Source organism: Dendrobates tinctorius, unplaced genomic scaffold (genome assembly GCF_039654945.1).
Source record: "Dendrobates tinctorius isolate UK_male_01 unplaced genomic scaffold, ASM3965494v1 ptg000143l, whole genome shotgun sequence".
In the NCBI taxonomy this organism is placed as follows: domain Eukaryota; kingdom Metazoa; phylum Chordata; class Amphibia; order Anura; family Dendrobatidae; genus Dendrobates; species Dendrobates tinctorius.
The window spans coordinates 11,944,094-11,970,438 of NW_027361810.1; the positions used below are offsets into that span (position 1 = coordinate 11,944,094).

The following is a 26,345-nucleotide window of genomic DNA, read 5'->3' on the forward strand; positions in this document are numbered from 1 at the left end:
ATATATATATATATATATATATATATATATATTTATATATCCACACACATATACATGTGTATATATTACATAGTCTCCTTTAGTATGTATATTGCCATCCCCTATTATACAGTGCCCTCTCTTGCTATGTACAGCACCATCCCTTACATGTTGGATAATATAGAGCCCTGTTTTTTATTATATACCGTCCTGTCTCTTAGCTGTATAATGCAATGATGGCTGATGGAGCATGGGAAAGTTTCTTTTCTAATGGAGGAGATGATGGACTGGTCATCTCGTCTGGTCATCTGGTCACCGGCTGCTCCATCAGCACTCATTTTATATCTAACTAGAGAGCGGACTATGTAATAAAAGAGGGCTCCTCCATCATTGCCTTCCCCGCTACCACCATCATTGCTCATTCCCCCACCTCCATCATTTCCTCCTCCCCCACCCCCCCATTATTGCCCTTTCCACCACCCCCATCATTGCATTCTCCCCCACCAACTCCATCATTTCCCTCTCCCCCATCACCCGAACATTGCCCTCTTTTCCACCTCCACACACACACACACAGCACCATTCGCCTCTCTGCCCGTTACCCCGCAGCGCTACGCACGCACAAACACATGTACGTGCACACAGCAGACAGCACTTCTCACCTCTCCACACACTCTCCCGCAGCTACAGCATCACCATCAGCTTCCTCTCACTGGCACAGCGGCCACGGCACTGAATGATGATGTCATCCAGTTGTGCCGATGACTGCTGTGTGTAGGCAGCGGAGCTGCAGGGATCGCTCCCTGCCCGCCGCACATGAGGGCAATCTGGCCAGGGGCCCCCCGGAGCCTCGGGCCCGGATAAACAGGCCAAATTTCTCTCAATATTAGCCGCCCTGCAGGGGCCCCCCCGATGCAGATGCATCAGCTGCACATGCGGTATGTCCTCCCCTGGATCACACTTAGATGTTTATAATGATGTGGGGGATGAAGGCCCATGGATTCGGCATGTAATGCTACATTACCCCTAAAGACATCACCGCCGGTGGGTGAAACGTGTGGCTGCAAGCACTTTCCAGACTGAATGGCACTTTATTTTATTTATTTATGTTTCTTTTTTTTTCTATTGTTTTAGAATTTAGAATAAACAAATAATATCAAATTTCAAATAAAAAAAAACACATTAACAGCAATCATATAAAAGCTGTCTACATCTCCTACCTGATTCATTGCGGATGTACTGCCTTCCTACTATGCTCCCATCCTCACTCATCAGGCTGGCTGGGATGCAAGGCTGAGATGTCATCTTGTCCTTCTTACTACGTGAGAGACCCCAGCGATCCCACCTGGATCTCCTGTCATCTGTAAAGCAGAATCCAGAGATTACAGCAATGACCATTCAACAGGCAAAATGTGACAGATCGCTTATCCAAGAAGCTGGAAGCTCTGCAAAGAGTCACAAATAAATGCACCTAGAGATGTAGCAGTGGTGGTAATACCAGTAACTTCATTTTCTGCCCTGTGGAAAACCGCCACAAATTGATCTCATGGCCTTATTTATTAACACGTTGATGCCAGGTTTTGATATAAATTTTAAAAATGTTTGAAAGTTTTACATTTGTGTAAAATCTGAAACTTTTCTCGTCACTTGTGAGACATGAAAAGTGGTGGAAAAAGAACAACCTAATAAGCGAAAATGATTAAAAAGGCCAAATTTCTGGCGCCAATTTACAGCTGCTATATAGTATAATATGCCAGGAAATATTGGCCATTAATCACCACTACATCAATGCAATTTTTCTTCCGGAACATAAACTTGGTATGCTAATGTCCCTCATGTATCAGGGTCCAAGCGCTCACTTCTTGGGGGATTTGCAGCAAAAATCAAAGGGTCTGGACTACGAAAATCATTTTAGGCCCATAATTCATCAAAACAATGGAGGCAAATCATCAAAGTGACATTTTTTGCGCAAATGAGAGGTTTCACTAAGAATGCAACTTTTGGTGTCTTCAAGCTATTCTCGCCCCAGTTCTGATAAAGTGGGCTGAACAGGGGTGGGGCAGGGCGTCACGAACCCCGATTGTCAAATTCATGATGAGCAGCAGTGTTCACCACTCCACTACTCCAGCAGCGCACATCACTACACACCTCGCCTGAGTTATAAGAGGCGTGAGCCTTTAACGAATAAGGAGTGTCTGCTACAAAGCACCCCCCCAGACCGGTGAGAGAATCGCCAGTCTTGATGTATCCCCCCCCATTGTCTCAATTTACTTTGTGGCATAAATTATGATGATTTGTCAGATGCGCTCAGCCACGGCCCTTAGCGACTAAGATCTGCCCGCTTTTCTAAAAGTTGGCGCCACTGGCTGGGACTTGTATTTTCCCAGTAAAAGTCGTGCTTCCACTCCCTACAAATCCTGGGACTGATGGAGATCGTCATGCAGTGTACTTTCATTAGTCTCAGAGACAGTGAATGGAGTGTTGGTGCATATATTCAGTAAGGGTCCCAAGTGATCATATATTTATCACCCCTTTATGGGTGTATACTTTGAACTCTTGATTGATTAGGTATTTGCCACAAAAAAAAGACTTAATCTTATATACCAAATGTATGTAGTTGTGGGTGGATTAACTTTTCATCAAATTTATGAAAAAGTTGCAAGAAAGTCACATCCCAATAAAAAAAAAGACAAAAACTAAACCAAAAGCATAACACCTCCAATATAAAAGGCCTCACATTTCAAAAAAATGTGCAACACTGGTAACAAAAAAAAAATAAGATTGATACATGTGGGCCAAGGTAATGGCAGTATCTAACATATAGTACATGCTCCATGACACTGACCTTTCTCGACCATTTCTGACTTGATGCTTAATCCCGAGTTGACTGATTCTTTGGACCGTGATGAACCAGACTGAGAGGCAAGCTGGTTTTGGGGTATTTCTAACTTTCGTAAGTTCTCTCCTTCAGAGTTAGATCTCCGGAGCAGGGACATTAGTGGGGTTCTTCTCTCAGGTCTGTCCTCGCTTCTGTCAGTAGACTCTACTTCTCTTCTTTCCTCTGACTGGCTTCGAAGTTTGGAGGACAGACGCTCCATGGTGTTTCCAATCTTCCTCCTCATTGCTAACACTGGAGATTCATTGGACTTCTGCTCCTTGTCCACTGAGATTGTTTCTACAGATCCTTTCTCTGATTTTAGGCTTTCATTGTCTTTTCTTTCTTTGGAACTTCCTCTTCCTAAAGTCCAAGAAAGGCGTCTTCCCAGTGAACTGGTTCCATCTATATCTTCGGAAGGTGTTTGCTTACGCTCAGTGGTTGGTGATTTCCTGAAACGTTGGGATAGTCTTCTCATAAAGCTTGGGTCCCTTTCTGCATTTGATAGGTCCTGCATAGACCTTGACCTATCATCTAGTCCTAAAGCTGCCGGGACTAGGAACTCAAGTGGTACACCTACAGGACTGGGCCGGTACATTTCCTCTTCTCGAGATGCATGTGTGGTTGATAAATTCTTCTCCTCTGACCAAGTCCTAGTTAACATCTTCAGTCCTCGAGTCAGAGAAGACTCACGATTCCTCTTAAACTTAGCTTCAAACACTTCTTCGGAATCGATGTTGCTAATATACTGGACGTCCTCTGTGCTTGCAGTTTTTGGCGGCTCTTCAAGCTTTGAAAACTTTGAGGGTTGCGCCGATTCATCTTTAGTTACTTTTGGATCCACGTTGGTGGCTACAGACGAGCTTAGTTTTTCCTTGGAAGGTAAAATATTCTGTGGCCCCTCAATCTTTTTAGTTTGTACTTGAGATTCTTCTTCTGAAGAACCTAACTGAAGAGTTTGCATCATCTCTGCATAAGGTGATGATTTAGGGGTTGCTGTATTTGCAGGTTGGTGTTTGAGGGAAGATTCATCTGCTGGTGGAAGTTGAGGATCTGGTGTCTTTATTGCCATAGGCGCTGGCTCTTGTCTTGGAACAGACAAAGGTGAAGGCACAGAGGCAGATTTTGTTACATAGGGTGGTGAAAGAGAAGGAACTCCTCCAGGTCTTGGCAAAATTGATGCAGACACTGCTGGGCCTGATGAAGTAGACTGGGCAACATGTGAACCTGATATAAGACTTGGAGCACCTTGAGACCTTGGCAAAGTTGATGAGGAAACTGCTTTACTGGGTGAAAATGATGGGATTATACCTGATCTTGGCAAAGTAGATGAGACGCTTACTGGTTTTGGCATAGTTGGAGCAGATGGAAGACTTAATGGAGATGTTTGCCCAGTGCCTGAACTTTGTAGAGGGGATGGGACAGTAGTTAGACTTGGTGCAGGTGTTGAGACAATGGATGATCTTGGCAATTGAGATTTTACATTAGACTGACTTGGCAATGATGATTGGGCAGTCATTAAAGTTTCAATCTTCTGGACAGAAGAAACCACTGGTGTGGGACCTTTGGTTTGGGTCAGTGAAGGTTTGTGGTCTGTATCTTGCGCAGGAGATGAATCCTCCACTGGTTTTAATGTGGATTCTTCAGGTTTTGGTGATATCTGCTGTACAGGAACATCGCTTTTGTTACTTTCCATCTCATTTTCATGAGGTTTTATTGTTGGCTGCTCCATCTGGATACTTGGTTTTTCTTTTTTGAGTATTGTGTCCTCTACCAAAGGAGTGGCTTTGGGAAGTATAATTTCCAAGTTCTCATTTGAGCTTTTATCAAACTTGTGTTTCAACGTTTGTGACTTGTCCTCATCAACTTTACCATTCTGAGTTTCCAGAGCCAAATCGTCAGTGGTTGGATCAGGAGTCAGAGACTTGGGAGGAATCTCACGAGGCGTTTGAGGACGGGAATCAAAACGTGACTGGTCGGTCAGAGCGGACAGAGATGGAGACTCCTTCAAGCGCTGTGCTTCTAATTGAGCAAGAGGAATTTCCAGGGGTGCTCCAGACCTACGATGAAGAACTAGGGGTTCTGTGTCCCCATGGGAAAAAGAGCTGGTTTTTCTTAAGACTCTTTCTTCTGTTGAATCCCGTCCAGGAGCTGCCTCACTGGAAGCAGCACGTGTCAATTTTATCGTAGGGATAGGTGAAGACTCCGTGTGCTCAGAACGAGGAAAGCGAGGGGACAACTGTTCAGCTCGTTTTTTATCAAAGGAGAGAGTTTCCATCAGTGGTCCTCTAAGCCCACTCAGCTTGTTATCTGCAGAACTTCCCCTTAATAACCGTTGCCGCATTAACTCAAGACGTTGGGCATACTCCTCGTCAGCTGACCCTAACTTTCGTCGCCTCAGTGGGCTGCGGTTTCTTGTTGGTAGCTCCATGGAAGCAGCTTTGGTCATACCTCGATCAAAGGTATCTCTTTCTTCCCCATCTTCGGTAGACACATTGAGTAAGAGAGCGCTGTCTGCAGAGCTTCCTCTTCTCAATTCTCCTCTACGTGTTGCCACCAGTTCATCAGTGATTTCCGAAGATTCAAGACTTGATCCTTTTTTAAGAGGCTTTCTTAGTGGCTCCTTCTTCTTGTTGGATTCCGAGGCCTCATCGTCTGAAGACGAGCCGGCTTCAGCTTCACTCGATTTCGTTCTTGTTAGCGATCCCTTAGGACGTTTGCTCAGTGACTCTATGATCTCTCTATTTTGCACTTCTGGTTCTGCAATTTTACTATCGTCTACCTCTTCCTCTCTCTCCACAAGTTCTAGCGTGCTGGCATCTTCAGGGCACTGAGAAGACTGCTCCTCATCTGTCGGGATTTCATTAAGGGACATTCGAGAACCAGAGAACTGTACTTGAAGTGGCATGGGGACATATGGAAGCTCTTCAAGATCATCTGAGTCTGAAGAAGATGACAAGCTTGTTGACTCTTTGGGATGTCTGGGGATGGCAATAGACAAGTGGTTGCTTGTGTCTTGTAGGAGCTCTGGGATAGACCTCATCACCATGTTGGATTTGAAGCTGATTAAAGATCGCTGAGTAAGAAAAAGCAAACATATTATTACCCGATGAGGCCGGTGCATTTCCGAAGGCAGCACCGTTAAGACTTTTCAAAACTCACCTGCCACTTCCTTCGAGACTGGAAGAGTTTGATATGGTCTGTGCTGATATTTTTACCTTTGGATAAAGTCTGAAAAAAAAAGTCAATAAAAAAGAAGCTTCAGGTGCCTTATCGTTTCTTTAAGAAAACAGCCAAGTCTGTCTAATACTGCAGAACCCCTTTTAGTTCCCCCACTATTATGGCACTCATCTTAAAGGCCACAGACATTTTCAGTTTTTAGTACAATTTTCCTTTAAACGCAGTACCACTAATTGCTTATAGTTGGAGATACTGCCCAGTTGCTCGCTGATTAGATTACTACCACCCCCATCCTCCTCCTTAGATGTAATGCACTCGGAGCTCGGCTCACCTTGAACCATGGATGTTCCAGACTTTCTTCGGCATTGAGCCTCCTATGCAAACAAATGAGAACATTAGTGATATTGCACCTTGTATATGAGGTGTCTGCTAAAGCCGACCAGTTGTGCCATGTGGGCTAGTGGAGCAGCGGACCTGTCCCCACACTGCCTCCATTGACGCATAAGCAGAAAAATATTATCTGGTTGCATTATGGGGGCACTGAGGCCAGTAATATTATATTGGGCACTGTGCCTATGTCTCTTGAAAAAGTGCTGTGTCTAGATGAGTATTTGTATATAGCTGTAATTTATTATTGTGTTATTGGGGCATGGTGGTCGGCAATGATACAGGGGCTCTGTGTACAGCTGTCTTAGGGGGGCAACTGTGTCTGATTGTGTTCTGAGGCACTGTGGCCAGGAATATCATTGAGGCACTGTGTCTGGGTGCTCTTGGGGGCACTGTGGCCAGGAGTAGTATGGGAGCACTATGTCTGGCTGCTCTTGGGGGCACTGTGGCCAGGAGTAGTATGGGAGCACTATGTCTGGCTGCTCTTGGGGCACTGTGGCCAGGAGTAGTATGGGAGCACTATGTCTGGCTGCTCTTGGGGGCACTGTGGCCAGGAGTAGTATGGGACCACTATGTCTGGCTGCTCTTGGGGGCACTGGGACCAGGAGTAGTATGGGAGCACTATGTCTGGCTGCTCTTGGAGGCACTGGGACCAGGAGTAGTATGGGAGCACTATGTCTGGCTGCTCTTGGGGGCACTGGGACCAAGAGTATTATGGGAGCACTATGTCTGGCTGCTCTTGGGGGCACTGTGACCAGGAGTAGTATGGGAGCACTATGTCTGGCTGCTCTTGGGGGCACTGGGACCAAGAGTATTATGGGAGCACTATGTCTGGCTGCTCTTGGGGGCACTGGGACCAAGAGTATTATGGGAGCACTGTGGCCAGGAGTAGTATGGGAGCACTATGTCTGGCTGCTCTTGGGGGCACTGTGACCAGGAGTAGTATGGGAGCACTATGTCTGGCTGCTCTTGGGGGCACTGTGACCAGGAGTAGTATGGGAGCACTATGTCTGGCTGCTCTTGGGGGTACTGGGACCAAGAGTATTATGGGAGCACTATGTCTGGCTGCTCTTGGGGGCACTGTGGCCAGGAGTAGTATGGGAGCACTATGTCTGGCTGCTCTTGGGGGCACTGTGACCAGGAGTAGTATGGGAGCACTATGTCTGGCTGCTCTTGGGGGCACTGGGACCAAGAGTATTATGGGAGCACTATGTCTGGCTGCTCTTGGGGGCACTGTGACCAGGAGTAGTATGGGAGCACTATGTCTGGCTGCTCTTGCGGGCACTGTGACCAGGAGTAGTATGGGAGCACTATGTCTGGCTGCTCTTGGGGGCACTGTGACCAGGAGTAGTATGGGAGCACGATGTCTGGCTGCTCTTGGGGGCACTGTGGCCAGGAGTAGTATGGGAGCACTATGTCTGGCTGCTCTTGGGGGCACTGGGACCAAGAGTATTATGGGAGCACTATGTCTGGCTGCTCTTGGGGGCACTGGGACCAAGAGTATTATGGGAGCACTATGTCTGGCTGCTCTTGGAGGCACGGAGACCAGGAGTAGTATGGGAGCACTATGTCTGGCTGCTCTTGCGGGCACTGTGACCAGGAGTAGTATGGGAGCACTATGTCTGGCTGCTCTTGGGGGCACTGGGACCAGGAGTAGTATGGGAGCACTATGTCTGGCTGCTCTTGGAGACACTGGGACCAGGAGTAGTATGGGAGCACTATGTCTGGCTCCTTTTGGGGGCACTGGGACCAAGAGTATTATGGGAGCACTATGTCTGGCTGCTCTTGGAGGCACGGAGACCAGGAGTAGTATGAGAGCACGATGTCTGGCTGCTCTTGGGGGCACTGTGGCCAGGAGTAGTATGGGAGCACTATGTCTGGCTGCTCTTGGTTGCACTGTGGCCAGGAGTAGTATGGGAGCACTATGTCTGGCTGCTCTTGGGGGCACTGGGACCAAGAGTATTATGGGAGCACTATGTCTGGCTGCTCTTGGGGGCACTGGGACCAAGAGTATTATGGGAGCCCTATGTCTGGCTGCTCTTGGAGGCACGGAGACCAGGAGTAGTATGGGAGCACTATGTCTGCCTGCTCTTGCGGGCACTGTGACCAGGAGTAGTATGGGAGCATTATGTCTGGCTGCTCTTGGAGGCACTGGGACCAGGAGTAGTATGGGAGCATTATGTCTGGCTGCTCTTGGGGGCACTGTAGCCAGGAGTAGTATGGGAGCACTATGTCTGGCTGCTCTTGGAGGCACGGAGACCAGGAGAAGTATGGGAGCACGATGTCTGGCTGCTCTTGGGGGCACTGTGACCAGGAGTAGTATGGGAGCACTATGTCTGGCTGCTCTTGGGGGCACTGTGGCCAGGAGTATTATGGGAGCACTATGTCTGGCTGCTCTTGGGGGCACTGTGACCAGGAGTAGTATGGGAGCACTATGTCTGGCTGCTCTTGGGGGCACTGTGACCAGGAGTAGTATGGGAGCACTATGTCTGGCTGCTCTTGGGGGCACTGTGACCAGGAGTAGTATGGGAGCACTATGTCTGGCTGCTCTTGGGGGCACTGGGACCAAGAGTATTATGGGAGCACTATGTCTGGCTGCTCTTGGAGGCACGGAGACCAGGAGTAGTATGGGAGCACTATGTCTGGCTGCTCTTGGAGACACGGAGACCAGGAGAAGTATGGGAGCACGATGTCTGGCTGCTCTTGGGGGCACTGTGACCAGGAGTAGTATGGGAGCACTATGTCTGGCTGCTCTTGGGGGCACTGTGGCCAGGAGTATTATGGGAGCACTATGTCTGGCTGCTCTTGGGGTGCACTGTGACCAGGAGTAGTATGGGAGCACTATGTCTGGCTGCTCTTGGGGGCACTGTGACCAGGAGTAGTATGGGAGCACTATGTCTGGCTGCTCTTGGGGGCACTGTGACCAGGAGTAGTATGGGAGCACTATGTCTGGCTGCTCTTGGGGGCACTGGGACCAGGAGAAGTATGGGAGCACTATGTCTGGCTGCCCTTGGGGGCACTGGGACCAGGAGTAGTACGGGAGCACTATGTCTGGCTGCTCTTGGAGGCACAGAGACCAGGAGTAGTATGGGAGCACTATGTCTGGCTGCTCTTGGGGGCACTGTGGCCAGGAGTAGTATGGGAGCACTATGTCTGGCTGCTCTTGGAGGCACGGAGACCAGGAGTAGTATGGGAGCACTATGTCTGGCTGCTCTTGGGGGCACTGTGGCCAGGAGTATTATGGGAGCACTATGTCTGGCTGCTCTTGGGGGCACTGTGGCCAGGAGTAGTATGGGAACACTATGTCTGGCTGCTCTTGGGGGCACTGGGACCAAGAGTGATATGGGAGCACTATGTCTGGCTGCTCTTGGAGGCACGGAGACCAGGAGTAGTATGGGAGCACTATGTCTGGCTGCTCTTGGAGACACGTAGACCAGGAGTAGTATGGGAGCACTATGTCTGGCTGCTCTTGGGGGCACTGTGGCCAGGAGTAGTATGGGAGCACTATGTCTGGCTGCTCTTGGGGCCACTGGGACCAGGAGAAGTATGGGAGCACTATGTCTGGCTGCCCTTGGGGGCACTGGGACCAGGAGTAGTATGGGAGCACTATGTCTGGCTGCTCTTGGAGGCACGGAGACCAGGAGTAGTATGGGAGCACTATGTCTGGCTGCTCTTGGGGGCACTGTGGCCAGGAGTAGTATGGGAGCACTATGTCTGGCTGCTCTTGTGGCCAGGAGTATTATGGGAGCACTATGTCTGGCTGCTCTTGGGGGCACTGTGGCAAGGAGTATTATGGGAGCACTATGTCTGGCTGCTCATGGAGGCACAGAGACCAGGAGTAGTATGGGAGCACTATGTGTGGCTGCTCTTGGGGGCACTGTGGCCAGGAGTAGTATGGGAGCACTATGTCTGGCTGTCTTGGGGGCACTGTGACCAGGAGTAGTATGGGAGCACTATGTCTGGCTGCTCTTGCGGGCACTGTGACCAGGAGTAGTATGGGAGCACTATGTCTGGCTGCTCTTGGGGGCACTGTGGCCAGGAGTAGTATGGGAGCACTATGTTTGGCTGCTCTTGGAGGCACGGAGACCAGGAGTAGTATGGGAGCACTATGTCTGGCTGCTCTTGGGGGCACTGTGGCCAGGAGTAGTATGGGAGCACTATGTCTGGCTGCTCTTGTGGCCAGGAGTATTATGGGAGCACTATGTCTGGCTGCTCTTGGGGGCACTGTGGCCAGGAGTATTATGGGAGCACTATGTCTGGCTGCTCTTGGGGGCACTGTGACCAGGAGTAGTATGGGAGCACTATGTCTGGCTGCTCTTGTGGCCAGGAGTAGTATGGGAGCACTATGTGTGACTGCTCTTGGGGGCACTGTGACCAGGAGTAGTATGGGAGCACTATGTCTGGCTGCTCTTGCGGGCACTGTGACCAGGAGTAGTATGGGAGCACTATGTCTGGCTGCTCTTGGAGGTACGGAGACCAGGAGTAGTATGGGAGCACTATGTCTGGCTGCTCTTGGGGTCACTGTGGCCAGGAGTAGTATGGGAGCACTATGTCTGGCTGCTCTTGCGGGCACTGTGACCAGGAGTAGTATGGGAGCACTATGTCTGGCTGCTCTTGGAGGCACGGAGACCAGGAGTAGTATGGGAGCACTATGTCTGGCTGCTCTTGGGGGCACTGTGGCCAGGAGTAGTATGGGAGCACTATGTCTGGCTGCTCTTGCGGGCACTGGGACCAGGAGTAGTATGGGAGCACTATGTCTGGCTGCTCTTGGGGGCACTGTGACCAGGAGTAGTATGGGAGCACTATGTCTGGCTGCTCTTGGAGGCACGGAGACCAGGAGTAGTATGCGAGCACTATGTTTGGCTGCTCTTGGGGGCACTGTGACCAGGAGTAGTATGGGAGCACTAGGTCTGGCTGCTCTTGGGGGGACAGTGGCCAGGAGTATTATGGGAGCACTATGTCTGGCTGCTCTTGGGGGCACTGGGACCAGGAGTAGTATGGGAGCACTATGTCTGGCTGCTCTTGGGGGCACTGTGACCAGGAGTAGTATGGGAGCACTATGTCTGGCTGATCTTGGGGGCACTGGGACCAGGAGTAGTATGGGAGCACTATGTCTGGCCGCTCTTGGGGGCACTGTGACCAGGAGTAGTATGGGAGCACTATGTCTGGCTGCTCTTGGGGGCACTGTGACCAGGAGTAGTATGGGAGCACTATGCCTGGCTGCTCTTGGAGGCACGGAGACCAGGAGTAGTATGGGAGCACTATGCCTGGCTGCTCTTGGGGGCACTGTGACCAGGAGTAGTATGGGAGCACTATGCCTGGCTGCTCTTGGAGGCACGGAGACCAGGAGTAGTATGGGAGCACTATGCCTGGCTGCTCTTGGGGGCACTGTGACCAGGAGTAGTATGGGAGCACTATGTCTGGCTGCTCTTGGGGGGACAGTGGCCAGGAGTATTATGGGAGCACTATGTCTGGCTGCTCTTGGGGGCACTGGGACCAGGAGTAGTATGGGAGCACTATGTCTGGCTGCTCTTGGGGGCACTGTGACCAGGAGTAGTATGGGAGCACTATGTCTGGCTGATCTTGGGGGCACTGGGACCAGGAGTAGTATGGGAGCACTATGTCTGGCCGCTCTTGGGGGCACTGTGACCAGGAGTAGTATGGGAGCACTATGTCTGGCTGCTCTTGGGGGCACTGTGACCAGGAGTAGTATGGGAGCACTATGTCTGGCTGCTCTTGGAGGCACGGAGACCAGGAGTAGTATGGGAGCACTATGCCTGGCTGCTCTTGGGGGCACTGTGACCAGGAGTAGTATGGGAGCACTATGTCTGGCTGCTCTTGGGGGGACTGTGGCCAGGAGTAGTATGGGAGCACAATGTCTGGCTGATATTGGGGGCACTGGGACCAGGAGTAGTATGGGAGCACTATGTCTGGCTGCTCTTGGGGGCACTGTGGCCAGGAGTAGTATGCGAGCACTATGTTTGGCTGCTCTTGGGGGCACTGTGACCAGGAGTAGTATGGGAGCACTAGGTCTGGCTGCTCTTGGGGGGACAGTGGCCAGGAGTATTATGGGAGCACTATGTCTGGCTGCTCTTGGGGGCACTGGGACCAGGAGTAGTATGGGAGCACTATGTCTGGCTGCTCTTGGGGGCACTGTGACCAGGAGTAGTATGGGAGCACTATGTCTGGCTGATCTTGGGGGCACTGGGACCAGGAGTAGTATGGGAGCACTATGTCTGGCTGCTCTTGGGGGCACTGTGACCAGGAGTAGTATGGGAGCACTATGTCTGGCTGCTCTTGTGGCCAGGAGTAGTATGGGAGCACTATGTGTGGCTGCTCTTGGGGGCACTGTGGCCAGGAGTATTATGGGAGCACTATGTCTGGCTGCTCTTGCGGGCACTGTGACCAGGAGTAGTATGGGAGCACTATGTCTGGCTGCTCTTGGAGGTACGGAGACCAGGAGTAGTATGGGAGCACTATGTCTGGCTGCTCTTGCGGGCACTGTGACCAGGAGTAGTATGGGAGCACTATGTCTGGCTGCTCTTGGGGGCACTGTGGCCAGGAGTAGTATGGGAGCACTATGTTTGGCTGCTCTTGGAGGCACGGAGACCAGGAGTAGTATGGGAGCACTATGTCTGGCTGCTCTTGGGGGCACTGTGGCCAGGAGTAGTATGGGAGCACTATGTCTGGCTGCTCTTGTGGCCAGGAGTATTATGGGAGCACTATGTATGGCTGCTCTTGGGGGCACTGTGGCCAGGAGTATTATGGGAGCACTATGTCTGGCTGCTCTTGGGGGCACTGTGACCAGGAGTAGTATGGGAGCACTATGTCTGGCTGCTCTTGTGGCCAGGAGTAGTATGGGAGCACTATGTGTGGCTGCTCTTGGGGGCACTGTGGCCAGGAGTATTATGGGAGCACTATGTCTGGCTGCTCTTGCGGGCACTGTGACCAGGAGTAGTATGGGAGCACTATGTCTGGCTGCTCTTGGAGGTACGGAGACCAGGAGTAGTATGGGAGCACTATGTCTGGCTGCTCTTGGGGTCACTGTGGCCAGGAGTAGTATGGGAGCACTATGTCTGGCTGCTCTTGCGGGCACTGTGACCAGGAGTAGTATGGGAGCACTATGTCTGGCTGCTCTTGGAGGCACGGAGACCAGGAGTAGTATGGGAGCACTATGTCTGGCTGCTCTTGGGGGCACTGTGGCCAGGAGTAGTATGGGAGCACTATGTCTGGCTGCTCTTGGAGGCACGGAGACCAGGAGTAGTATGCGAGCACTATGTTTGGCTGCTCTTGGGGGCACTGTGACCAGGGGTAGTATGGGAGCACTAGGTCTGGCTGCTCTTGGGGGGACAGTGGCCAGGAGTATTATGGGAGCACTATGTCTGGCTGCTCTTGGGGGCACTGGGACCAGGAGTAGTATGGGAGCACTATGTCTGGCTGCTCTTGGGGGCACTGGGACCAGGAGTAGTATGGGAGCACTATGTCTGGCTGATCTTGGGGGCACTGGGACCAGGAGTAGTATGGGAGCACTATGTCTGGCCGCTCTTGGGGGCACTGTGACCAGGAGTAGTATGGGAGCACTATGTCTGGCCGCTCTTGGGGGCACTGTGACCAGGAGTAGTATGGGAGCACTATGTCTGGCTGCTCTTGGGGGCACTGTGACCAGGAGTAGTATGGGAGCACTATGTCTGGCTGCTCTTGGAGGCACGGAGACCAGGAGTAGTATGGGAGCACTATGCCTGGCTGCTCTTGGGGGCACTGTGACCAGGAGTAGTATGGGAGCACTATGTCTGGCTGCTCTTGGGGGGACTGTGGCCAGGAGTAGTATGGGAGCACAATGTCTGGCTGATATTGGGGGCACTGGGACCAGGAGTAGTATGGGAGCACTATGTCTGGCTGCTCTTGGGGGCACTGTGGCCAGGAGTAGTATGGGAGCACTATGCCTGGCTGCTCTTGGGGGCACTGTGGCCAGGAGTAGTATGGGAGCACTATGTCTAGCTGCTCTTGCGGGCACTGGGACCAGGAGTAGTATGGGAGCACTATGTCTGGCTGCTCTTGGGGGCACTGTGACCAGGAGTAGTATGGGAGCACTATGTCTGGCTGCTCTTGGAGGCACGGAGACCAGGAGTAGTATGCGAGCACTATGTTTGGCTGCTCTTGGGGGCACTGTGACCAGGAGTAGTATGGGAGCACTAGGTCTGGCTGCTCTTGGGGGGACAGTGGCCAGGAGTATTATGGGAGCACTATGTCTGGCTGCTCTTAGGGGCACTGGGACCAGGAGTAGTATGGGAGCACTATGTCTGGCTGCTCTTGGGGGCACTGTGACCAGGAGTAGTATGGGAGCACTATGTCTGGCTGATCTTGGGGGCACTGGGACCAGGAGTAGTATGGGAGCACTATGTCTGGCCGCTCTTGGGGGCACTGTGACCAGGAGTAGTATGGGAGCACTATGTCTGGCTGCTCTTGGGGGCACTGTGACCAGGAGTAGTATGGGAGCACTATGTCTGGCTGCTCTTGGAGGCACGGAGACCAGGAGTAGTATGGGAGCACTATGCCTGGCTGCTCTTGGGGGCACTGTGACCAGGAGTAGTATGGGAGCACTATGTCTGGCTGCTCTTGGGGGGACTGTGGCCAGGAGTAGTATGGGAGCACAATGTCTGGCTGATATTGGGGGCACTGGGACCAGGAGTAGTATGGGAGCACTATGTCTGGCTGCTCTTGGGGGCACTGTGGCCAGGAGTAGTATGGGAGCACTATGCCTGGCTGCTCTTGGGGGCACTGTGGCCAGGAGTAGTATGGGAGCACTATGTCTGGCTGCTCTTGGGGGCACTGGGACCAGGAGTAGTATGGGAGCACTATGTCTGGCTGCTCTTGGGGGCACTGTGGCCAGGAGTAGTATGGGAGCACTATGCCTGGCTGCTCTTGGGGGCACTGTGACCAGGAGTAGTATGGGAGCACTATGTGTGGCTGATCTTGGGGGCACTGTGACCAGGAGTAGTAAGGGAGCACTATGTCTGGCTGCTCTTGGGGGCACTGTGGCTAGGAGTAGTATGGGAGCACTATGTCTGGCTGCTCTTGGGGGCACTGGGACCAGGAGTAGTATGGGAGCACTATGTTTGGCTGCTCTTGGGGGTACTGTGGCCAGGAGTAGTATGGGAGCACTATGCCTGGCTGCTCTTGGGGGCACTGTGGCCAGGAGTAGTATGGGAGCACTATGTCTGACTGCTCTTGGGGGCACTGGGACCAGGAGTAGTATGGGAGCACTATGTCTGGCTGATATTGGGGGCACTGGGACCAGGAGTAGTATGGGAGCACTATGTCTGGCTGCTCTTGGGGGCACTGGGACCAGGAGTAGTATGGGAGCACTATGTCTGGCTGCTCTTGGAGGCACGGAGACCAGGAGTAGTATGGGAGCACTATGCCTGGCTGCTCTTGGGGGCACTGTGACCAGGAGTAGTATGGGAGCACTATGTCTGGCTGCTCTTGGGGGGACTGTGGCCAGGAGTAGTATGGGAGCACTATGTCTGGCTGCTCTTGGGGGCACTGTGGCCAGGAGTAGTATGGGAGCACTATGTCTGGCTGCTCTTGGGGGCACTGGGACCAGGAGTAGTATGGGAGCACTATGTTTGGCTGCTCTTGGGGGGACTGTGGCCAGGAGTAGTATGGGAGCACTATGCCTGGCTGCTCTTGGGGGCACTGTGACCAGGAGTAGTATGGGAGCACTATGTGTGGCTGCTCTTGGGGGCACTGTGACCAGGAGTAGTATGGGAGCACTATGTCTGGCTGCTCTTGGGGGCACTGTGGCCAGGAGTAGTATGGGAGCACTATGCCTGGCTGCTCTTGGGGGCACTGTGGCCAGGAGTAGTATGGGAGCACTATGTCTGGCTGCTCTTGCGGGCACTGGGACCAGGAGTAGTATGGGAGCACTATGTCTGGCTGCTCTTGGGGGCACTGTGACCAGGAGTAGTATGGGAGCACTATGTCTGGCTGCTCTTGGAGGCACGGAGACCAGGAGTAGTATGCGAGCACTATGTTTGGCTGCTCTTGGGGGCACTGTGACCAGGAGTAGTATGGGAGCACTAGGTCTGGCTGCTCTTGGGGGGACAGTGGCCAGGAGTATTATGGGAGCACTATGTCTGGCTGCTCTTGGGGGCACTGGGACCAGGAGTAGTATGGGAGCACTATGTCTGGCTGCTCTTGGGGGCACTGTGACCAGGAGTAGTATGGGAGCACTATGTCTGGCTGATCTTGGGGGCACTGGGACCAGGAGTAGTATGGGAGCACTATGTCTGGCCGCTCTTGGGGGCACTGTGACCAGGAGTAGTATGGGAGCACTATGTCTGGCTGCTCTTGGGGGCACTGTGACCAGGAGTAGTATGGGAGCACTATGTCTGGCTGCTCTTGGAGGCACGGAGACCAGGAGTAGTATGGGAGCACTATGCCTGGCTGCTCTTGGGGGCACTGTGACCAGGAGTAGTATGGGAGCACTATGTCTGGCTGCTCTTGGGGGGACTGTGGCCAGGAGTAGTATGGGAGCACAATGTCTGGCTGATATTGGGGGCACTGGGACCAGGAGTAGTATGGGAGCACTATGTCTGGCTGCTCTTGGGGGCACTGTGGCCAGGAGTAGTATGGGAGCACTATGCCTGGCTGCTCTTGGGGGCACTGTGGCCAGGAGTAGTATGGGAGCACTATGTCTGGCTGCTCTTGGGGGCACTGGGACCAGGAGTAGTATGGGAGCACTATATTTGGCTGCTCTTGGGGGCACTGTGGCCAGGAGTAGTATGGGAGCACTATGCCTGGCTGCTCTTGGGGGCTCTGTGACCAGGAGTAGTATGGGAGCACTATGTGTGGCTGATCTTGGGGGCACTGTGACCAGGAGTAGTATGGGAGCACTATGTCTGGCTGCTCTTGGGGGCACTGTGGCTAGGAGTAGTATGGGAGCACTATGTCTGGCTGCTCTTGGGGGCACTGGGACCAGGAGTAGTATGGGAGCACTATGTTTGGCTGCTCTTGGGGGTACTGTGGCCAGGAGTAGTATGGGAGCACTATGCCTGGCTGCTCTTGGGGGCACTGTGGCCAGGAGTAGTATGGGAGCACTATGTCTGACTGCTCTTGGGGGCACTGGGACCAGGAGTAGTATGGGAGCACTATGTCTGGCTGATATTGGGGGCACTGGGACCAGGAGTAGTATGGGAGCACTAGGTCTGGCTGCTCTTGGGGGGACAGTGGCCAGGAGTATTATGGGAGCACTATGTCTGGCTGCTCTTGGGGGCACTGGGACCAGGAGTAGTATGGGAGCACTATGTCTGGCTGCTCTTGGGGGCACTGTGACCAGGAGTAGTATGGGAGCACTATGTCTGGCTGATCTTGGGGGCACTGGGACCAGGAGTAGTATGGGAGCACTATGTCTGGCCGCTCTTGGGGGCACTGTGACCAGGAGTAGTATGGGAGCACTATGTCTGGCTGCTCTTGGGGGCACTGTGACCAGGAGTAGTATGGGAGCACTATGTCTGGCTGCTCTTGTGGCCAGGAGTAGTATGGGAGCACTATGTGTGGCTGCTCTTGGGGGCACTGTGGCCAGGAGTATTATGGGAGCACTATGTCTGGCTGCTCTTGCGGGCACTGTGACCAGGAGTAGTATGGGAGCACTATGTCTGGCTGCTCTTGGAGGTACGGAGACCAGGAGTAGTATGGGAGCACTATGTCTGGCTGCTCTTGCGGGCACTGTGACCAGGAGTAGTATGGGAGCACTATGTCTGGCTGCTCTTGGGGGCACTGTGGCCAGGAGTAGTATGGGAGCACTATGTTTGGCTGCTCTTGGAGGCACGGAGACCAGGAGTAGTATGGGAGCACTATGTCTGGCTGCTCTTGGGGGCACTGTGGCCAGGAGTAGTATGGGAGCACTATGTCTGGCTGCTCTTGTGGCCAGGAGTATTATGGGAGCACTATGTATGGCTGCTCTTGGGGGCACTGTGGCCAGGAGTATTATGGGAGCACTATGTCTGGCTGCTCTTGGGGGCACTGTGACCAGGAGTAGTATGGGAGCACTATGTCTGGCTGCTCTTGTGGCCAGGAGTAGTATGGGAGCACTATGTCTGGCTGATCTTGGGGGCACTGGGACCAGGAGTAGTATGGGAGCACTATGTCTGGCCGCTCTTGGGGGCACTGTGACCAGGAGTAGTATGGGAGCACTATGTCTGGCTGCTCTTGGGGGCACTGTGACCAGGAGTAGTATGGGAGCACTATGTCTGGCTGCTCTTGTGGCCAGGAGTAGTATGGGAGCACTATGTGTGGCTGCTCTTGGGGGCACTGTGGCCAGGAGTATTATGGGAGCACTATGTCTGGCTGCTCTTGCGGGCACTGTGACCAGGAGTAGTATGGGAGCACTATGTCTGGCTGCTCTTGGAGGTACGGAGACCAGGAGTAGTATGGGAGCACTATGTCTGGCTGCTCTTGGGGTCACTGTGGCCAGGAGTAGTATGGGAGCACTATGTCTGGCTGCTCTTGCGGGCACTGTGACCAGGAGTAGTATGGGAGCACTATGTCTGGCTGCTCTTGGAGGCACGGAGACCAGGAGTAGTATGGGAGCACTATGTCTGGCTGCTCTTGGGGGCACTGTGGCCAGGAGTAGTATGGGAGCACTATGTCTGGCTGCTCTTGGAGGCACGGAGACCAGGAGTAGTATGCGAGCACTATGTTTGGCTGCTCTTGGGGGCACTGTGACCAGGGGTAGTATGGGAGCACTAGGTCTGGCTGCTCTTGGGGGGACAGTGGCCAGGAGTATTATGGGAGCACTATGTCTGGCTGCTCTTGGGGGCACTGGGACCAGGAGTAGTATGGGAGCACTATGTCTGGCTGCTCTTGGGGGCACTGGGACCAGGAGTAGTATGGGAGCACTATGTCTGGCTGATCTTGGGGGCACTGGGACCAGGAGTAGTATGGGAGCACTATGTCTGGCCGCTCTTGGGGGCACTGTGACCAGGAGTAGTATGGGAGCACTATGTCTGGCCGCTCTTGGGGGCACTGTGACCAGGAGTAGTATGGGAGCACTATGTCTGGCTGCTCTTGGGGGCACTGTGACCAGGAGTAGTATGGGAGCACTATGTCTGGCTGCTCTTGGAGGCACGGAGACCAGGAGTAGTATGGGAGCACTATGCCTGGCTGCTCTTGGGGGCACTGTGACCAGGAGTAGTATGGGAGCACTATGTCTGGCTGCTCTTGGGGGGACTGTGGCCAGGAGTAGTATGGGAGCACAATGTCTGGCTGATATTGGGGGCACTGGGACCAGGAGTAGTATGGGAGCACTATGTCTGGCTGCTCTTGGGGGCACTGTGGCCAGGAGTAGTATGGGAGCACTATGCCTGGCTGCTCTTGGGGGCACTGTGGCCAGGAGTAGTATGGGAGCACTATGTCTAGCTGCTCTTGCGGGCACTGGGACCAGGAGTAGTATGGGAGCACTATGTCTGGCTGCTCTTGGGGGCACTGTGACCAGGAGTAGTATGGGAGCACTATGTCTGGCTGCTCTTGGAGGCACGGAGACCAGGAGTAGTATGCGAGCACTATGTTTGGCTGCTCTTGGGGGCACTGTGACCAGGAGTAGTATGGGAGCACTAGGTCTGGCTGCTCTTGGGGGGACAGTGGCCAGGAGTATTATGGGAGCACTATGTCTGGCTGCTCTTAGGGGCACTGGGACCAGGAGTAGTATGAGAGCACTATGTCTGGCTGCTCTTGGGGGCACTGTGACCAGGAGTAGTATGGGAGCACTATGTCTGGCTGATCTTGGGGGCACTGGGACCAGGAGTAGTATGGGAGCACTATGTCTGGCCGCTCTTGGGGGCACTGTGACCAGGAGTAGTATGGGAGCACTATGTCTGGCTGCTCTTGGGGGCACTGTGACCAGGAGTAGTATGGGAGCACTATGTCTGGCTGCTCTTGGAGGCACGGAGACCAGGAGTAGTATGGGAGCACTATGCCTGGCTGCTCTTGGGGGCACTGTGACCAGGAGTAGTATGGGAGCACTATGTCTGGCTGCTCTTGGGGGGACTGTGGCCAGGAGTAGTATGGGAGCACAATGTCTGGCTGATATTGGGGGCACTGGGACCAGGAGTAGTATGGGAGCACTATGTCTGGCTGCTCTTGGGGGCACTGTGGCCAGGAGTAGTATGGGAGCACTATGCCTGGCTGCTCTTGGGGGCACTGTGGCCAGGAGTAGTATGGGAGCACTATGTCTGGCTGCTCTTGGGGGCACTGGGACCAGGAGTAGTATGGGAGCACTATGTCTGGCTGCTCTTGGGGGCACTGTGGCCAGGAGTAGTATGGGAGCACTATGCCTGGCTGCTCTTGGGGGCACTGTGACCAGGAGTAGTATGGGAGCACTATGTGTGGCTGATCTTGGGGGCACTGTGACCAGGAGTAGTAAGGGAGCACTATGTCTGGCTGCTCTTGGGGGCACTGTGGCTAGGAGTAGTATGGGAGCACTATGTCTGGCTGCTCTTGGGGGCACTGGGACCAGGAGTAGTATGGGAGCACTATGTTTGGCTGCTCTTGGGGGTACTGTGGCCAGGAGTAGTATGGGAGCACTATGCCTGGCTGCTCTTGGGGGCACTGTGGCCAGGAGTAGTATGGGAGCACTATGTCTGACTGCTCTTGGGGGCACTGGGACCAGGAGTAGTATGGGAGCACTATGTCTGGCTGATATTGGGGGCACTGGGACCAGGAGTAGTATGGGAGCACTATGTCTGGCTGCTCTTGGGGGCACTGGGACCAGGAGTAGTATGGGAGCACTATGTCTGGCTGCTCTTGGAGGCACGGAGACCAGGAGTAGTATGGGAGCACTATGCCTGGCTGCTCTTGGGGGCACTGTGACCAGGAGTAGTATGGGAGCACTATGTCTGGCTGCTCTTGGGGGGACTGTGGCCAGGAGTAGTATGGGAGCACTATGTCTGGCTGCTCTTGGGGGCACTGTGGCCAGGAGTAGTATGGGAGCACTATGTCTGGCTGCTCTTGGGGGCACTGGGACCAGGAGTAGTATGGGAGCACTATGTTTGGCTGCTCTTGGGGGGACTGTGGCCAGGAGTAGTATGGGAGCACTATGCCTGGCTGCTCTTGGGGGCACTGTGACCAGGAGTAGTATGGGAGCACTATGTGTGGCTGCTCTTGGGGGCACTGTGACCAGGAGTAGTATGGGAGCACTATGTCTGGCTGCTCTTGGGGGCACTGTGGCCAGGAGTAGTATGGGAGCACTATGCCTGGCTGCTCTTGGGGGCACTGTGGCCAGGAGTAGTATGGGAGCACTATGTCTGGCTGCTCTTGCGGGCACTGGGACCAGGAGTAGTATTGGAGCACTATGTCTGGCTGCTCTTGGGGGCACTGTGACCAGGAGTAGTATGGGAGCACTATGTCTGGCTGCTCTTGGAGGCACGGAGACCAGGAGTAGTATGCGAGCACTATGTTTGGCTGCTCTTGGGGGCACTGTGACCAGGAGTAGTATGGGAGCACTAGGTCTGGCTGCTCTTGGGGGGACAGTGGCCAGGAGTATTATGGGAGCACTATGTCTGGCTGCTCTTGGGGGCACTGGGACCAGGAGTAGTATGGGAGCACTATGTCTGGCTGCTCTTGGGGGCACTGTGACCAGGAGTAGTATGGGAGCACTATGTCTGGCTGATCTTGGGGGCACTGGGACCAGGAGTAGTATGGGAGCACTATGTCTGGCCGCTCTTGGGGGCACTGTGACCAGGAGTAGTATGGGAGCACTATGTCTGGCTGCTCTTGGGGGCACTGTGACCAGGAGTAGTATGGGAGCACTATGTCTGGCTGCTCTTGGAGGCACGGAGACCAGGAGTAGTATGGGAGCACTATGCCTGGCTGCTCTTGGGGGCACTGTGACCAGGAGTAGTATGGGAGCACTATGTCTGGCTGCTCTTGGGGGCACTGTGACCAGGAGTAGTATGGGAGCACTATGTCTGGCTGATCTTGGGGGCACTGGGACCAGGAGTAGTATGGGAGCACTATGTCTGGCCGCTCTTGGGGGCACTGTGACCAGGAGTAGTATGGGAGCACTATGTCTGGCTGCTCTTGGGGGCACTGTGACCAGGAGTAGTATGGGAGCACTATGTCTGGCTGCTCTTGGAGGCACGGAGACCAGGAGTAGTATGGGAGCACTATGCCTGGCTGCTCTTGGGGGCACTGTGACCAGGAGTAGTATGGGAGCACTATGTCTGGCTGCTCTTGGGGGGACTGTGGCCAGGAGTAGTATGGGAGCACAATGTCTGGCTGATATTGGGGGCACTGGGACCAGGAGTAGTATGGGAGCACTATGTCTGGCTGCTCTTGGGGGCACTGTGGCCAGGAGTAGTATGGGAGCACTATGCCTGGCTGCTCTTGGGGGCACTGTGGCCAGGAGTAGTATGGGAGCACTATGTCTGGCTGCTCTTGGGGGCACTGGGACCAGGAGTAGTATGGGAGCACTATATTTGGCTGCTCTTGGGGGCACTGTGGCCAGGAGTAGTATGGGAGCACTATGCCTGGCTGCTCTTGGGGGCTCTGTGACCAGGAGTAGTATGGGAGCACTATGTGTGGCTGATCTTGGGGGCACTGTGACCAGGAGTAGTATGGGAGCACTATGTCTGGCTGCTCTTGGGGGCACTGTGGCTAGGAGTAGTATGGGAGCACTATGTCTGGCTGCTCTTGGGGGCACTGGGACCAGGAGTAGTATGGGAGCACTATGTTTGGCTGCTCTTGGGGGTACTGTGGCCAGGAGTAGTATGGGAGCACTATGCCTGGCTGCTCTTGGGGGCACTGTGGCCAGGAGTAGTATGGGAGCACTATGTCTGACTGCTCTTGGGGGCACTGGGACCAGGAGTAGTATGGGAGCACTATGTCTGGCTGATATTGGGGGCACTGGGACCAGGAGTAGTATGGGAGCACTATGTCTGGCTGCTCTTGGGGGCACTGGGACCAGGAGTAGTATGGGAGCACTATGTCTGGCTGCTCTTGGAGGCACGGAGACCAGGAGTAGTATGGGAGCACTATGCCTGGCTGCTCTTGGGGGCACTGTGACCAGGAGTAGTATGGGAGCACTATGTCTGGCTGCTCTTGGGGGCACTGTGACCAGGAGTAGTATGGGAGCACTATGTCTGGCTGCTCTTGGGGGCACTGTGACCAGGAGTAGTATGGGAGCACTATGTCTGGCTGCTCTTGGGGGCACTGTGGCCAGGAGTAGTATGGGAGCACTATGTCTGGCTGATATTGGGGGCACTGGGACCAGGAGTAGTATGGGAGCACTATGTCTGGCTGCTCTTGGGGGCACTGGGACCAGGAGTAGTATGGGAGCACTATGTCTGGCTGATATTGGGGGCACTGGGACCAGGAGTAGTATGGGAGCACTATGTCTGGCTGCTCTTGGGGGCACTGGGACCAGGAGTAGTATGGGAGCACTATGTCTGGCTGCTCTTGGGGGCACTGTGGCCAGGAGTACTATGGGAGCACTATGTGTGGCTGCTCTTGGGGGCACTGTGACCAGGAGTAGTATGGGAGCACTATGTCTGGCTGCTCTTGTGGGCACTGTAGCCAGGAGTAGTATGGGAGCACTATGTCTGGCTGCTCTTGGGGGCACTATGACCAGGAGTAGTATGGGAGCACTATGTCTGGCTGCTCTTGGGGGCACTGGAACCAGGAGTAGTATGGGAGCACTATGTCTGGCTGCTCTTGGGGGCACTATGACCAGGAGTAGTATGGGAGCACTATGTCTGGCTGCTCTTGGGGGCACTGGAACCAGGAGTAGTATGGGAGCACTGTGTGTGGCTGCTCATGGGGGCACTGGAACCAGGAGTAGTATGGGAGCACTATGTGTGGCTGCTCTTGAGGGCACTGTGGCCAGGAGTAGTATGGGAGCACTATGTCTGGCTGCTCTTGGGGGCACTGTGGCCAGGAGTAGTATGGGAGCACTATGTGTGGCTGCTCTTGGGGGCACTGTGGCCAGGAGTAGTATGGGAGCACTATGTCTGGCTGCTCATGGGGGCACTGTGACCAGGAGTAGTAAGGGAGCACTATGTCTGGCTGTCTTGGGGGCACTGTGACCAGAAGTATTATGGGGGGCACTCTGTGTGTTTGTGTTCTTATAAACTGAACTGAATTATTATTGGGGCACAGTGATTGGCACTGTTGGGTGAGCGGCCTGGACATCATGGGGCACTATGGCTGAATCTCTAAAAGAGGCACTGCAGCTCTCAGTGATGGGTCATCATGGCGTTCTCATTAAGTGACTGTTTACATTGTGGTGTGTAATGTCACCTTCTGTTCTTCCAGTTTCGGAAGTAACCGCACGGATATCACTTTACACCTCATCTGCAGAGCAGAAATCTACCTGATCTTACTCCAGAAACAAAGGGACTTTGGAAATGACACCGGTCGTACTCACAGTTTCTCATTGCCGAGGACCTTAATTAAGAATCCTCGTGCCTCCCGTGTAAGATCAGCAAACATCTTCTCTTCAAACGCCACCGTGTAGCCTCGTATGTTCATCAGCGTGGTGTAATCATTCTCCCCAACAAAAGGGGACACCCCAGTCAGACTTCAAGGGAGCAGAACATGATGTCATGAATACTTGTAACATGTACAACCAATATTTCTATATAAAACATATGGTAATCCGCCATATAATGACAAAGTATAGTTACTGCAGACTAACAAACCAAAGACGAAATGTTACATTTATACACTGACAACACGTAAGAATGAAAGCTAAAAACAAACATAAAGAACAAAAAATACACCAACAGTATTGTCTCACCATAAATACGTCAGAACTCCGACTGGCCTAGAAAATAACAAAGTAATATTAGATAAAAAGACAGAGAAGGATTGTACATGGGGGGGCAGCATTATAGTAGTTATATTCTTGCACATAGGAGCAGTATTATAGTAGTTATATTCTTGTACATAGGGGACAGTATTATAGTAGTTATATTCTTGTACATAGGGGCAGTATTATAGTAGTTATATTCTTGCACATAGGGAACAGTATAATAGTAGTTATATTCTTGTACATAGGGAGCAGTATTATAGTAGTTATATTCTTGTACATAGGAGCAGTATTATAGTAGTTATATTCTTGTATATAGGGGCAGTATTATAGTAGTTATATTCTTGTACATAGGGAGCAGTATTATAGTAGTTATATTTTTGTACATAGGGGACAGTATTATAGTAGTTATATTCTTGTACATTGGCGCAGTATTATAGTAGTTATATTCTTGTACATTGGGGCAGTATTATAGTAGTTATATTCTTGTACATAGGATCAGTATTATAGTAGTTATATTCTTGTACATTGGGGCAGTATTATAGTAGTTATATTCTTGTACATTGGGGCAGTATTATAGTAGTTATATTCTTGTACATAGGAGCAGTATTATAGTAGTTACATTCTTGTACATAGGGGCAGTATTATAGTAGTTATAGTCTTGTACATAGGGGCAGTATTATAGCAGTATATTCTTGTACATTGGGGCAGTATTATAGTAGTTATATTCTTGTACTTAGGAGCAGTATTATAGTAGTTATATTCTTGTACATAGGGGCAGTATTATAGTAGTTATATTCTTGTACATAGGAGCAGTATTATAGTAGTTATATTCTTGTACATAGGAGCAGTATTATAGTTATATTCTTGTACATAGGGGCAGTATTATAGTAGTTATATTCTTGTACATAGCAGCAGTATTATAGTAGTTATATTCTTGTACATAGGGGCAGTATTATAGTAGTTATATTCTTGTACATTGGGGCAGTATTATAGTGGTTATATTCTTGTACATAGGGGCAGTATTATAGTAGTTATATTCATGTACATTGGGGCAGTATTATAGTAGTGATATTCTTGTACATAGAGGCAGTATTATAGTACTTATACTCTTGTACA

At 52.5% G+C, this 26,345-nt stretch overlaps 1 protein-coding gene across 4 annotated transcripts in view; it reads right to left on the reverse strand.

Annotated features, from left to right (window-relative positions):
- The window catches only part of SPEG (striated muscle enriched protein kinase), a 239,638-nt gene that overhangs the window by 40,005 nt on the left and 173,288 nt on the right, over positions 1 to 26,345 (reverse strand). For all 4 annotated transcript variants that reach the window (XM_073545451.1, XM_073545453.1, XM_073545452.1 and 1 more), the window contains 6 exons: positions 25,215 to 25,241; positions 24,843 to 24,995; positions 6,366 to 6,408; positions 6,017 to 6,085; positions 2,825 to 5,930; positions 1,200 to 1,340 (listed from right to left, as the gene is read on the reverse strand). In XM_073545451.1, coding sequence (XP_073401552.1) covers positions 1,200 to 1,340; positions 2,825 to 5,930; positions 6,017 to 6,085; positions 6,366 to 6,408; positions 24,843 to 24,995; positions 25,215 to 25,241 — 3,539 coding nt within the window. The remainder of the gene's footprint in view (positions 1 to 1,199; positions 1,341 to 2,824; positions 5,931 to 6,016; positions 6,086 to 6,365; positions 6,409 to 24,842; positions 24,996 to 25,214; positions 25,242 to 26,345) is intronic.